Source organism: Oncorhynchus nerka, unplaced genomic scaffold (genome assembly GCF_034236695.1).
Source record: "Oncorhynchus nerka isolate Pitt River unplaced genomic scaffold, Oner_Uvic_2.0 unplaced_scaffold_1076, whole genome shotgun sequence".
Classification (NCBI taxonomy): Eukaryota; Metazoa; Chordata; class Actinopteri; order Salmoniformes; family Salmonidae; genus Oncorhynchus; species Oncorhynchus nerka.
This window is the reverse complement of record NW_027040236.1, coordinates 175,133-191,312: the sequence shown is the minus strand read 5'-3', so window position 1 is coordinate 191,312 and position 16,180 is coordinate 175,133. Positions and strand designations below refer to the sequence as shown.

Here is a 16,180-nt window from a genome sequence, read left to right as displayed (position 1 = left end):
GTTTTAATTTTTACTGATAAAATGTTTTTACCTTTATTTAACTAGGCCGTCAGTTAAGAACAAATTCTTATTTTCAATGGTAGGAACAGTGGGTTAACTGCCTGTTCAGGGCAATGCGGTATGATAAGGTCACTCAGGGATTTGAACTTGCACCTTTCGGTTTACTAGTCCAACGCTCTAACCACTGGCTACCCTGCCTTGGTAATACTGGTACGATAAGGTAATACCGGTAATACTGTACGATAAGGTAATACTGGTGCGATAAGGTAATACCAGTAATACTGGTACGATAAGGTAAATACCGGTAATACTGGTACGATAAGGTAATATTGGGACGATAAGTTAATACCGGTAATACTGGTATGATGAGTAATACTGGTGCGATGGGTAATACCGGTAATGCGACAAGGCAATACTGGTATGATAAGGTAATACTGGTACGATAAGGTAATACTGGTATGATAAGGTAATGCGATGGTAATGCCGGCAATGCTGGATGATAATACGGCAATACTGGTACGATAAGGTAATACGTATCACGGTGCGATAAGGTAATACGGTAATACTGGTACGATAAGTAATACTGATACGATAAGGTAATACTGATACGATAAGGTAATATTAGTGCGATAAGGTAATACTGGTACGATAAGGTATGCTGGTGCGATAAGGTAACACTGTGCGATAAGGTATGCTGGTACGATGGGTATGCCGGTATGATAAGTGGTACTGGCTGCGATGTCTTGTGAACGTCGGTAGATGAACTCAACGGTGTGTCTCTGTGTAGATGTACTCCATCCGCAGCCTGCCAGCATGGTGTACGGGAGCAGCCAGAGGAAGACGGAGTAGAGGACATGACGCAGCTGGAGTAGAGAATTTACAACACAACACAACAGCCTTATTTATTAAAGGATACGGAGGCTGCTATTTCAGCGGGTCTCTCTGTTGTTCCAGGGAGCTGTCTGATGGATCTGTGCTGCTCAACCTGAAGAGGTTTGAGAGGAGATCATCTATGTGAGTTTACTAACAACTCACTGGACACTATGCCCATTACCTGATAAACTATTAACATTCACACATGTCCCTCTATCCCCCTGTACAGACGTATAGCTAGGATCACTGTTGTGTGTGTTATTAGTGGAATGTGTGGTTGTGTGTGTGTGCGTGCGTGCGTGCGTGCGTGTGTGTGTGTGTGTGTGTGTGTGTGTGTGTGTGCGTGCAGTGGTGGAAAAATTTCCCCAGTGTCATACAATTAAAAGTATAGATACCTTAATGAAAATGACTCAAATTAAAGTGAAAAGTCACCCAGTAAAATACTACTTTAGTAAAAGTCTAAAAAGTATTTGGTTTAAATATACTAAAGTATCAAAGTAAAAGTATAAAATAATTTGAAATTCCTTTATGAAGTAAACAGGCTGACAGCATATTGTTTATTATTGATTTATTTACGGATATAGGCACACTCAAAACTCAGACATCATTTACAAACCAAGCATGTGTGTTTAGTGAGTCTGCAAGATCAGAGACAGTAAGGGATGACCAGGGATGTTCTCTTGATCAGAGGCAGTAGGATGACCAGGGATGTTCTCTTGATCAGAGGCAGTATATAGGTAGTGTCCTGGTCTCAGTGAACCCTCTAGACATATATAGGTAGTGTCCTGTCTCCAGTGAACTCTCTAGACATATATAGGTAGTATCTGGTCAACATTTATCTCTCTGTCTCTAGACATATATAGGTAGTATCTGGTCAACATGTATCTCTCTGTCTCTAGACATATATAGGTAGTATCCTGGTCTCAGTAGACCCTCTAGACATATATAGGTAGTATCCTGGTCAACATGTATCTCTCTGTCTCTAGACATATATAGGTAGTATCCTGGTCAACATGTATCTCTCTGTCTCTAGACATATATAGGTAGTATCCTGGTCAGCATGTATATCTCTGTCTCTAGACATATATAGGTAGTATCCTGTTCTCAGTGAACCCTCTAGACATATATAGGTAGTATCCTGGTCAGCATGTATCTCTCTGTCTCTAGTCATATAGGTAGTATCTGGTCTCGGTGAACCTCTGGACATATAGGTATTATCCTGGTCAGCATGTACCTCTCTGTCTCTAGACATATATAGGTAGTATCCTGGTCTCGGTGAACCCTCTAGTCATATATAGGTAGTATCCTGGTCAACATGTACCTCTCTGTCTCTAGTCATATATAGGTAGTATCTGGTCAGCATGTACCTCTCTGTCTCTAGTCATATAGGTAGTATCTGGTCAACATGTACATCTCTGTCTCTAGACATATATAGGTAGTATCTGGTCTCAGTGAACCCTCTAGACATATATAGGTAGTATCCTGGTCAGCATGTATCTCTGTCTCTAGACATATATAGGTAGTATCCTGGTCAACATGTATATCTCTGTGCTCTAGACATATATAGGTAGTATCTGGTCAGCATGTATCTCTCTGTCTCTAGACATATATAGGTAGTATCCTGGTCAACATGTACCTCTCTGTCTCTAGACATATATAGGTATTATCCTGGTCAACATGTATCTCTCTGTCTCTAGACATATATAGGTATTATCCTGGTCAGCATGTACAGACATATATAGTATCTGGTCTCAGTGAACCCTCTAGACATATATAGGTAGTATCCTGGTCTCCAGTGAACCCTGTCTAGACATATATAGGTAGTATCCTGGTCTCAGTGAACTCCTCTAGACATATATAGGTAGTATCCTGGTCTCAGTGAACCCTCTAGACATATATAGGTAGTATCTGGTCAACATGTATCTCTCTGTCTCTAGACATATATAGGTAGTATCCTGGTCTCCATGTATCTCTCTGTCTCTAGACATATATAGGTAATATCCTGGTCAACATGTATCTCTGTCTCTAGTCATATATAGGTAGTATCCTGGTCTCGGTGAACCCTCTAGACATATATAGGTAGTATCCTGGTCTCAGTGAACCCTCTGAACCCTCTAGACATATATAGGTAGTATCCTGGTCTCAGTGAACCCTCTAGACATATATAGGTAGTATCCTGGTCAGCATGTACCTCTGTCTCTAGACATATATAGGTAGTATCTGGTCTCATGTATCTCCTGTCTCTAGTCATATATAGGTAGTATCTGGTCAGCATGTACCTCTCTGTCTCTAGACATATATAGGTAGTATCCTGGTCTCATGAACCCTCTAGACATATATAGGTAGTATCCTGGTCTCAGTGAACCCTGTCTCTAGACATATATAGGTAGTATCCTGGTCTCCCATGTATCTCTCTGTCTCTAGACATATATAGGTAGTATCCTGAGATCAAAGTGAACCCTCTCTAGACATATATAGGTAGTATCTGGTCAGCATGTATCTCTCTGTCTCTAGACATATATAGGTAGTATCCTGGTCAGCATGTACCTCTCCAGTCTCCAGACATATATAGGTAGTATCCTGGTCAGCATGTATCTCTCTGTCTCTAGACATATATAGGTAGTATCCTGGTGTCAGTGAACCCTCTAGACATATATAGGTAGTATCCTGGTCTCGGTGAACCCTCTAGACATATATAGGTAGTATCCTGGTCAACATGTACCTCTGTCTCTAGTCATATATAGGTAGTATCCTGGTCAACATGTCTCTCTGTCTCTAGACATATATAGGTAGTATCCTGGTCAACATGTACCTCTCTGTCTCTAGACATATATAGGTAGTAATCACATCTCGGTGAACCCTCTAGACATATATAGGTAGTATCCTGGTCTCAGTGAACCCTCTAGACATATATAGGTAGTATCCTGGTCAGCATGTGCCTCTCTGTCTCTAGACATATATAGGTAGTATCCTGGTCAACATGTATCTCTGTCTCTAGACATATATAGGTAGTATCCTGGTCTCAGTGAACCCTCTAGTCATATAGGTAGTATCCTGGTCAGCATGTACCTCTGTCTCTAGACATATAGGTAGTATCCTGGTCTCAGTGAACCCTCTAGACATATATAGGTAGTATCCTGGTCAACATGTATCTCTGTCTCTAGACATATATAGGTAGTATCCTGGTCTGGAACCCTCAGACATGTACCTCTCTGTCTCCTCTAGACATATATAGGTAGTATCCTGGTCTCAGTGAACCCTCTAGACATATATAGGTAGTATCCTGGTCTCAATGAACCCTCTAGTCATATATAGGTAGTATCCTGGTCTCAGTGAACCCTCTAGTCATATATAGGTAGTATCTGGTCAACATGTATCTCTCTGTCTCTAGACATATATAGGTAGTATCCTGGTCTCGGTGAACCCCTATGGGATGTTCAACATGTGCGGAACTGACATGGTGCTGAAGCACAAAGGGAACCGCTCTGGAGAGAACCCTCCGTAAGAACACTTCCTGTTCCTGTGTTGTTGTGATGCGTGTCTGTTTGTTAGAAGTGTATTATGTGTGTGTGTGTGTTTGTGTCTATGTGTTAATGCAATGTTGTGTGTGTGTTGTTGGTGTATTGTGTGTTATTGGTGTAGTGTGTGTGTTATTATGGTGTTATTGTATTGTGTGTTATTGGTGTATTGTGTATTATTGGTGTAGTGTGTGTTATTGGTGTATTGTGTGTTATTGGTGTATTGTGTATTGGTGTATTGTGTATTATTGGTGTATTGTGTATTATTGGTGTATTGTGTATTATTGGTGTATTGTGTGTTATTGTGTATTATTGGTGTATTGTGTGTATTGTATTGTGTATTGTGTATTGTGTTATTGGTGTATTGTGTGTATTATTGGTGTATTGTGTGTATTATTGGTGTATTGTGTATTATTGGTGTATTGTGTGTTATTGGTGTATGTGTGTTTATTGGTGTATTGTGTATTATTGGTGTATAGTGTGTTATTGGTGTATTGTGTGTTATTGGTGTATTGTGTATTATTGGTGTATTGTGTATTATTGGTGTATTGTGTATTATTGGTGTATTGTGTATTATGTTATTGGTGTATTGTGTTATTGGTGTATTGTGTGTTATTGGTGTATTGTGTGTTATTGGTGTAATTGTGTATTATTGGTGTATTGTGTATTATTGGTGTATTGTGTATTATTGGTGTATTGTGTGTATTATTGGTGTATTGTGTGTTATTGGTGTATTGTGTGTTATTGGTGTGTTGTGTGTTATTGGTGTATTGTGTATTATTGGTGTATTGTATGTATTGGTGTATTGTGTGTGTTATTGTGTATTATTGGTGTGTGTATTATTGGTGTATTGTGTATTATTGGTGTATTGTGTGTTATTGCGTATTGTGTATTATTGGTGTATTGTGTGTTATTGGTGTATTGTGTGTTTATTGGTGTATAGTGTATTATTGGTGTATTGTGTATTATTGGTGTATTGTGTGTTATTGTGTGTGTTATTGGTGTAGTGTGTATTATTGGTGTATTGTGTGTGTTATTGGTGTAGTGTGTGTTATTGGTGTATAGTGTGTGTTATTGGTGTATAGTGTGTGTTATTGGTGTATATGTTATTGTGTATTATTGGTGTATGTGTTATTGGTGTATTGTGTATTATTGGTGTATTGTGTGTTATTGGTGTATTGTGTGTATTATTGGTGTATTGTGTGTTATTGGTGTATTGTGTTATTATTGTTATTGTGTTATTGGTGTATTGTGTGTATTATTGTGTGTTATTGTGTGTATTGTGTGTTAGTGTATTGTGTGTTATTATTATTGTGTGTTATTAGTGTATGTGTGTATTATTGGTGTATTGTGTGTTATTATTGGTGTATTGTGTGTATTATTGGTGTATTGTGTATTATTGTGTATTATTGTGTATTATTTTATATTGTGTGTTGTTGTGTTATTATTGGTGTATTGTGTATTATTGGTGTATTGTGTATTATTGTGTGTTATTGGTGTATTGTGTGTTATTATTGTGTGTTATTGGTGTATTGTGTATTTATTATTGTGTGTGTTATTGTTGTATTATTGGTGTATTGTGTATTATTGGTGTATTGTGTGTATTATTGGTGTATTGTGTGTATTATTGGTGTTATTGTGTGTATTATTGGTGTATTATTATTATTATTGTGTGTATTGTGTGTTATTGGTGTATTGTGTGTGTTATTGGTGTATTGTGTGTTATTGGTGTATAGTGTGTTATTGTGTATTGATGTGTATTGTGTGTATTATTGGTGTATTGTGTGTTTATTGGTGTATTGTGTGTTATTGGTGTATTGTGTATTATTGGTGTATGTGTATTATTGGTGTATTGTGTATTATTGGTGTAGTGTGTATTATTGGTGTATTGTGTGTGTTATTGGTGTATTGGTGTGTTGTGTGTTATTGGTGTATAGTGTATTATTGGTGTATTAGTGTATAGTGTATTATTGGTGTATTGTGTATTATTGGTGTATTGTGTATTATTGGTGTATTGTGTGTTATTATTGGTGGTGTATTGTGTATTATTGGTGTATTGTGTGTTATGTGTATTATTGGTGTATTGTGTGTTATTGGTGTATTGTGTATTATTGGTGTATTGTGTGTTATTGGTGTATTGTGTATTATTGGTGTATAGTGTGTATTAGTGGTGTATTGTGTATTATTGGTGTATTGTGTATTATTGGTGTATTGTGTATTATTGGTGTATTATTAATTGTTATTGGTGTTATTGGTGTATGTGTTTATTGGTGTATGTATTATTATTGGTGTATTGTGTGTTATTGCAGGTGTATTGTATTATTATTGGTGTATTGTATTATTGTGTATTGTGTATTATTGGTGTATTGTGTATTATTGGTGTATTGTGTGTTATTAGTGTATTGTGTGTTATTGGTGCATTGTGTGTTATTATTGGTGTATTGTGTATTGTGTGTTATTGGTGTATTGTGTGTTATTGGTGTATTGTGTTTATTGGTGTATTGTGTGTGCTATTGGTGTATAGTGTATTATTGGTGTATTGTGTATTATTGGTGTATTGTGTGTTATTGGTGTATTGTTATTATTAGTGTGATTGGTGTGTGTATTGGTATATTGTGTATTATTGGTGTATTGTGTTATTGGTGTATTGTGTATTATGGTGTATTGTGTTTATTGGTGCATTGTGTGTTATTGGTGTATTGTGTGTTATTGGTGTATTGTGTGTTATTGGTGTATTGTGTATTAGTGGTGTATTGTGTGTTATTGGTGTATTGTGTATTATTGTGTTATTGGTGTATTGTGTGTTATTGGTGTATTGTGTATTATTGGTGTATTGTGTATTATTGGTGTAGTGTGTTATTGGTGTATTGTGTATTATTGTGTATTGTGTGTTTATTGGTGTATTGTGTATTATTGGTGTATTGTGTATTATTGGTGTATTTATTAGTGTATTGTGTATTATTGGTGTATTGTGTGTTATTGGTGTATTATGTGTATTATTGGTGTATTGTGTGTTATTAGTGTATTGTGTTTATTGGTGTATTGTGTGTTATTGGTGTATTGTGTGTTATTGGTGTATAGTGTGTTATTGGTGTATTGTGTGTATTGTTAGTGTTTAGTGTGTATTATTATTGGTGTATTGTGTATTATTGGTGTATTGTGTTATTAGTGTATTGTGTTATTGGTGTATTGTGTGTTATTGGTGTATTATTAGTAATGTTATTAATATGTATTGTGTATTATTGTGTATTGTGTGTTATTGGTGTATGTGTATTGGTGTATTGTGTGTTATTGGTGCATTGTGTGTTATTGGTGTATTGTGTATTATTGGTGTTATTATTGTGTATTATGTATTATTGGTGCATTATGTTATTGGTGTATTGTGTTATTGGTGTATTGTGTATTATTGGTGTATTGTGTGTTATTAGTGTATTGTGTGTTATTGGTGTGTGTGTTATTGGTGTATTGTGTTGGTGTAGTGTGTATTATTGGTGTATTGTGTATTATTGGTGTATTGTGTTTATTGGTGTATTGTGTATTATTGGTGTATTGTGTGTTATTGGTGTATTGTGTATTATTGGTGTATTGTGTATTATTGGTGTATTGTGTATTATTGGTGTATTGTATTGTTGTGTGTTATTGGTGTATTGTGTATTATTGGTGTATTGTGTATTATTGGTGTATTGTGTATTATTGGTGTATTGTGTATTGGTGTATGTGTGTGTTATTGGTGTATTGTGTATTGGTGTATTGTGTGTTATTGGTGTGTTGTGTGTTATTGGTGTATTATTATTGGTGTATTGTGTATTATTGGTGTATTGTGTGTTATTGGTGTATTGTGTGTATTATTGGTGTATTGTGTATTATTGGTGTATTGTGTAATATTGGTGTTATTGTGTAGTGTTGGTGTATTAGTTATTATTATTGGTGTGTGTGTGATTGTATTGTGTGTTATTAGTGTAATATTGGTGTTATTGGTGTATTGTGTGGTGTATTGTGGTGTATGTGTATTATTGGTGTATTGTGTGTTATGTGTATTATTGGTGTATTGTGTATTATTGGTGTATTGTGTGTGTTATTGGTGTATAGTGTGTTAGTTGTTATTGGTGTATTGTGTGTTATTGGTGTATTGTGTGTTATTGGTGCATTGTGTATTGGTGTATTGTGTGTTATTGGTGTATTGTGTATTATTGTGTGTATTGTGTGTATTGGTGTATTGTGTATTATTGGTGTATTGTGTGTATTATTGGTGTATTGTGTATTATTGGTGTGTGTTATTGGTGTATTGTGTGTTATTGGTGTATTGTGTGTTATTATAGGTGTGTGTGTTATTGGTGTATTGTGTATTATTGGTGTATTATTATTGGTGTATTGTGTATTATTGGTGTATTGTGTGTTATTGGTGTATTGTGTATTATTTATGTAGTGTTATTATTGGTGTATTGTGTATTATTGGTGTATTGTGTGTGTTATTATTGGTGTATAGTGTGTTATTGGTGTATTGTGTGTTATTGGTGTATTGTGTATTATTGGTGTATTGTGTATTATTGGTGTATTGTGTGTTATTGGTGTTTAGTGTGTTATTGGTGTATTGTGTAGTTATTGGTGTATTGTGTATTATTGGTGTATTGTGTGTTATTGGTGTATTGTGTGTTATTGGTGTATTGTGTGTTATTGGTGTATTGTGTATTATTGGTGTATTGTGTGTTATTGTGTATTGTGTGTTATTGGTGTATTGTGTGTTATTGGTGTGTATTATTGGTGTATTGTGTATTATTGGTGTATTGTGTATTATTGTTATTGTGTGTTATTGGTGTATTGTGTATTATTGTGTATTGTGTGTATATTGTGTGTGTATTATTGGTGTATTGTGTGTTATTTGGTGTGTGTTATTGGTGTATTGTGTATTATTGGTGTAGTGTGTATTATTGGTGTGTGTGTTATTGGTGTATTGTGTGTTATTGGTGTATTGTGTATTATTGGTGTATTGTGTGGTGTATTGTGTATTATTGGTGTATTGTGTGTGTTATTGGTGTATTATAGTGTGTGTTATTATTGTGTATTGTGTGTTATTGGTGTATTGTGTGTTATTGGTGTATTTATTGGTGTATATTATTGGTGTATTGTGTGTTATTGGTGTAGTGTGTATTATTGGTGTATTGTGTGTTATTGGTGTATAGGTGTGTGTGTTATTGGTGTATTGTGTATTATTGGTGTATTGTGTGTTATTGGTGTATTGTGTGTTATTGGTGTATTGTGTATTATTGGTGTATTGTGTATTATTGGTGTATTGTGTGTTATTGGTGTATTGTGTGTTATTGGTGTATTGTGTGTTATTGTGTATTATTGGTGTATTGTGTATTATTGGTGTATTGTGTATTATTGGTGTATTGTGTGTATTGTGTATTGGTGTATTGTGTATTATTGGTGTATATTGTGTATTATTATTGGTGTATTGTGTGTTATTGGTGTATTGTGTATATTGGTGTATTGTGTATTATTGGTGTATTGTGTATTATTGGTGTATTGTGTATTATTGGTGTATTGTGTATTATTGGTGTATTGTGTATTATTGGTGTATTGTGTATTATTGGTGTATTGTGTATTGGTGTATTGTGTGTTATTGGTGTATTGTGTATTATTGGTGTATTGGTGTATTATTGGTGTATTGTGTGTTATTGGTGTATTGTGTGTTATTGGTGTATTGTGTTTATTGGTGTATTGTGTGTTAGTGTATTATTGGTGTATTGTGTGTTATTATTGTGTGTTATTGGTGTATTATTGGTGTATTGTGTGTTATTGGTGTATTGTGTATTATTGGTGTATTGTGTATTATTGGTGTATTGTGTATTATTGGTGTATTGTGTGTTATTGGTGTATTGTGTGTTATTGGTGTATTGTGTGTTATTGGTGTATTGTGTGTTATTGGTGTATTGTGTATTATTGGTGTATTGTGTATTATTGGTGTATTGTGTATTATTGGTGTATTGTGTGTTATTGGTGTATTGTGTATTATTGGTGTATTGTGTGTGTTATTGGTGTATTGTGTATTATTGGTGTATTGTGTGTTATTGGTGTATAGTGTATTATTGGTGTATTGTGTATTATTGGTGTATTGTGTATTATTGGTGTATTGTGTGTATTATTGGTGTATTGTGTGTTATTGGTGTATAGTGTATGGTGTTATTATTGGTGTATTGTGTGTATTATTGGTGTATTGTGTGTTATTGGTGTATTATTGTTATTGGTGTATTGTGTATTATTGGTGTATTGTGTATTATTGGTGTATTGTGTATTATTGGTGTATTGTGTGTTATTGGTGTATTGTGTGTTATTGGTGTATTGTGTGTTATTGGTGTATTGTGTATTATTGTGTATTGTGTATTGTTGTTATTGGTGTATAGTGTATTATTGGTGTATTGTGTGTTATTGGTGTATTATTGGTGTATTGTGTGTTATTGGTGTATTGTGTGTATTATTGGTGTAGTGTGTATTATTGGTGTATTGTGTGTTATTGGTGTATTGTGTGTTATTGGTGTATTGTGTATTATTGGTGTATTGTGTATTATTGGTGTATTGTGTATTATTGGTGTATTGTATTATTGGTGTATTGTGTATTATTGGTGTATAGTGTATTATTGGTGTATTGTGTGTGTATTATTGGTGTATTGTGTATTATTGTGTATTGTGTATTATTGGTGTATTGTGTATTGGTGTATTGTATTATTGGTGTATTGTGTGTTATTGGTGTATTGTGTATTATTGGTGTATTGTGTATTATTGGTGTATTGTGTATTATTGGTGTATTGTGTGTATTATTATTGGTGTATAGTGTATTATTGGTGTATTGTGTGTTATTGTGTATTGTGTGTTATTGGTGTATTGTGTGTTATTGGTGTATTGTGTGTATTATTGGTGTATTGTGTGTTGGTGTATTGTGTATTATTGTGTGTATTATTGTGTATTGTGTGTTATTGGTGTATTGTATTATTGGTGTATTGTGTGTTATTGGTGTATTGTGTAGTGTGTGTTATTGGTGTATTGTGTATTATTGGTATTGTGTGTATTGTGTGTGTTATTGGTGTATTGTGTGTTATTGGTGTATTGTGTGTTATTGGTGTATTGTGTGTTATTGGTGTATTGTGTATTATTGGTGTATTGTGTGTGTTATTGGTGTATTGTGTTTATTGGTGTATTGTGTATTATTGGTGTATTGTGTGTTATTGGTGTATTGTGTGTTATTGGTGTATTGTGTGTTATTGGTGTATTGTGTATTATTGGTGTATGTGTGTGTTATTGGTGTATTGTGTGTTTATTGGTGTATTGTGTGTTATTGGTGTATTGTGTGTTATTGGTGTATTGTGTGTTATTGGTGTATTGTGTATTATTGGTGTATTGTGTATTATTGGTGTATTGTGTATTATTGGTGTATTGTGTATTATTGGTGTATGTGTATTATTGTGTATTGTGTATTATTGGTGTATTGTGTGTGTTATTGGTGTATTGTGTGTTATTGGTGTATTGTGTGTTATTGGTGTATTGTGTATTATTGATTGTGTGTTAGTGTGTGTATTATTGGTGTATTGTGTATTATTGGTGTATAGTGTGTGTTATTGGTGTATTGTGTGTTATTATTATTGGTGTATTGTGTGTTATTGTGTATTGTGTGTATATTGGTGTAGTGTGTGTGTTATTGGTGTATTGTGTGTTATTGGTGTATTGTGTGTTATTGGTGTATTGTGTGTTATTGGTGTATTATTGGTGTATGTGTATTATTGGTGTATTGTGTATTATTGGTGTAGTGTGTATTATTGGTGTATTGTGTATTATTGGTGTATTGTGTATTATTGGTGTATTGTGTGTGTTATTGGTGTATTGTGTATTATTGGTGTATTGTGTGTTATTGGTGTATTGTGTGTTATTGGTGTATTGTGTGTTATTGGTGTATTGTGTGTGTTATTGGTGTATTGTGTGTTATTGGTGTATTGTGTATTATTGGTGTATTGTGTATTATTGGTGTATGTGTTATTGGTGTGTGTATTATTGGTGTATTGTGTGTATTATTGGTGTATTGTGTGTATTATTGTGTTAGTGTTATTGGTGTATTGTGTGTTTATTGGTGTATTGTTATTGGTGTATTGTGTATTATTGGTGCTTATTGTGTGTTATTGGTGTATTGTGTATTATTGTATTGTGTATTATTGTGTATTGTGTGTTATTGGTGTATTGTGTTGTGGTGTATTGTGTTTTATTGGTGTATTGTGTATTATTGGTGTATTGTGTGTTATTGGTGTATTGTGTGTGTTATTGGTGTATTGTGTGTTATTGTGTGTTATTGTGTATTGTGTATTGGTGTATTGTGTGTTATTGGTGTATTGTGTATTATTGGTGTATTGTGTATTATTGGTGTATTGTGTGTTATTGGTGTATTGTGTTATTGGTGTAGTGTGTATTATTGGTGTATTGTGTGTTTATTGGTGTATTGTGTATTATTGGTGTATTGTGTATTATTGGTTATTGTGTATTATTGGTGTATTGTGTATTATTGGTGTATTGTGTGTGTTATTGGTGTATTGTGTGTTATTGGTGTATTGTGTATTATTGGTGTATTGTGTATTATTGGTGTATTGTGTGTGTATTATTGGTGTATTGTGTATTGGTGTATTGTGTGTTATTGGTGTATTGTGTGTGTTATTGGTGTATTGTGTATTATTGGTTGTGTGTTATTGGTGTATTGTGTGTTATTGTATTGTGTGTATTATTGGTGTATTGTGTATTATTGGTGTATTGTGTATTATTGTGTATTGTGTGTTTATTGGTGTATTGTGTGTTATTGGTGTATTGTGTATTATTGGTGTATTGTGTGTTATTGGTGTATAGTGTATTATTGGTGTATTGTGTGTTATTATTGTGTGTGTTATTGGTGTATTGTGTATTATTGGTGTATTGTGTATTATTGGTGTATTGTGTATTATTGGTGTATTGTGTGTTATTGGTGTATTGTGTATTATTGGTGTATTGTGTGTATTATTGGTGTATTGTGTGTGGTGTATTGTGTATTATTGGTGTATTATTGGTGTATATGTGTGTTATTGGTGTATTGTGTGTTATTGTATTGTGTGTGTTATTGGTGTATTGTGTGTTATTGGTGTATTGTGTATTATTGGTGTAGTGTGTGTATTATTGGTGTATTGTGTATTATTGGTGTATTGTGTGTTATTGTGTATTATTGGTGTATTGTGTGTTATTGGTGTATAGTGTATTATTGGTGTATTGTGTATTATTGGTGTATTGTGTATTATTGGTGTTGTGTGTTATTGGTGTATTGTGTATTATTGGTGTAGTTGTGTATTATTGGTGTATTGTGTATTATTGGTGTTTGTGTATTATTGGTGTATTGTGTATTATTGGTGTATTGTGTATTATTGGTGTATAGTGTATTATTGTGTATTGTGTGTTATTGGTGTATTGTGTATTATTATTGGTGTATTATTGTGTATTATTGGTGTATTGTGTATTATTGGTGTATTGTGTGTTTATTGGTGTATTGTGTATTATTGGTGTATTGTGTGTATTGGTGTAGTGTGTATTATTGGTGTATTGTGTATTATTGGTGTATGTGTGTATTATTGGTGTATTGTGTATTATTGGTGTATTGTGTATTATTGGTGTATTGTGTGTTATTGGTGTATTGTGTGTTATTGGTGTATTGTGTATTATTGGTGTATTGTGTGTATTATTGTGTATTGTGTGTTATTGGTGTATTGTGTATTATTGGTGTATTGTGTATTGGTGTATTGGTGTGTATTGTGTATTATTGATTGTGTGTGTGTTATTGGTGTATTGTGTGTTATTGGTGTATTGTGTGTATTATTGGTGTATTGTGTGTATTATTGGTGTATTGTGTATTATTGGTGTATTGTGTGTTATTGGTGTATTGTGTATTATTGGTGTATTGTGTATTATTGTGTAGTGTGTATTATTGGTGTATTGTGTGTTATTGGTGTATTGTGTATTATTGGTGTATTGTGTATTATTGGTGTATTGTGTATTATTGTGTATTGTGTGTTATTGGTGTATTGTGTATTATTGGTGTATTGTGTGTTATTGGTGTATTGTGTGTTATTGGTGTATTGTGTATTATTGTGTATTGTGTATTATTGTGTATTGTGTATTATTGGTGTATTGTGTATTATTGGTGTATTGTGTGTTATTGGTGTATTGTGTATTATTGGTGTATTGTGTGTTTATTGGTGTATTGTGTATTATTGGTGTATTGTGTTATTGGTGTATTGTGTATTATTGGTGTATTGTGTATTATTGGTGTATTGTGTATTATTGGTGTATTGTGTATTATTGTTATTGTTGTATTGGTGTATTGTGTGTTATTGGTGTATTGTGTATTATTGGTGTATTGTGTTTATTGGTGTATTGTGTGTTATTGGTGTATTGTGTGTTATTGGTGTATGTGTGTATTATTGGTGTATTGTGTATTATTGGTGTATTGTGTGTTATTGGTGTATTGTGTATTAGTGGTGTATTGTGTATTATTGGTGTATTGTGTGTATTGGTGTATTGTGTGTTATTGGTGTGTATTGTGTGTTATTGGTGTATTGTGTATATTGGTTGTATTGTGTTATTGTGTATTGTGTGTTATTGGTGTATTGTGTGTTATTGGTGTATTGTGTGTTATTGGTGTATTGTGTGTTATTGGTGTATTGTGTGTATTATTGGTGTATTGTGTGTTATTGGTGTATTGTGTGTTATTGGTGTATTGTGTGTTATTGGTGTATAGTGTGTTTATTGGTGTGTGTGTGTTATTGGTGTATTGTGTATTATTGGTGTATTGTGTGTTATTGGTGTAGTGTGTGTTATTGGTGTATTGTGTGTTATTGGTGTATTGTGTGTTATTGGTGTAGTGTGTGTTATTGGTGTATTGTGTGTTATTGGTGTATAGTGTGTGTTATTGGTGTAGTGTGTATTATTGGTGTATTGTGTGTTATTGGTGTATTGTGTGTTATTGGTGTAGTGTGTGTTATTGGTGTATTGTGTGTTATTGGTGTATTGTGTGTTATTGGTGTATTGTGTGTTTATTGGTGTATTGTGTGTTATTGGTGTGGTGTGTTATTGTGTGTGTGTTATTGGTGTATTGTGTGTTATTGGTGTATAGTGTGTTTATTGGTAGTGTGTATTATTGGTGTATTGTGTTATTGGTGTATAGTGTGTGTGTATTGGTGTGTGTGTATTGGTGTATTGTGTGTTATTGTGTATTGTGTGTGTTATTGGTGTGTTGTGTGTTATTGGTGTATTGTGTGTTATTGGTGTATTGTGTGTTATTGGTGTAGTGTGTGTTATTGGTGTATTGTGTGTTATTGGTGTATAGTGTGTGTTATTGGTGTAGTGTGTATTATTGGTGTATTGTGTGTTATTGGTGTATTGTGTGTTATTGGTGTATTGTGTATTATTGGTGTATTGTGTGTTATTGGTGTATTGTGTGTATTATTGGTGTATTGTGTGTTATTGGTGTATTGTGTGTATTATTGGTGTATTGTGTGTATTATTGGTGTGTTGTGTGCTAAATGATGTGTTATTCATGCTAATGTTTTATCTTTGTGTCCATTCTGTGGTCCTCCTCAGACACCTGTTTGCCATAGCAAACGTCTCCTACACCAAAATGATGGATGTCAAACAGAACCAGGTTATTATAATCAGGTGACTACACAACACAGCTGCTTCCTCATGATACGCTCTAGCCCAGCGTTTCCTAAACTTGGTCCTGGGGACCTGCT

The 16,180-nt window shown here is 33.6% G+C and overlaps 1 protein-coding gene across 1 annotated transcript in view; it reads left to right on the top strand.

The window, feature by feature from the left end:
- Positions 1-702: 702 nt before the first annotated feature.
- LOC135570142 (unconventional myosin-XV-like) overlaps positions 703-16,180 on the top strand; it is a gene marked incomplete at its 3' end in the record, with an annotated part of 178,975 nt that continues 163,497 nt past the window's right edge. Inside the window, exons 1-4 of the mRNA XM_065016219.1 lie at positions 703-706; positions 805-868; positions 955-1,014; positions 16,029-16,103. Of these exons, the coding sequence (XP_064872291.1) occupies positions 703-706; positions 805-868; positions 955-1,014; positions 16,029-16,103 (203 nt within the window). The remainder of the gene's footprint in view (positions 707-804; positions 869-954; positions 1,015-16,028; positions 16,104-16,180) is intronic.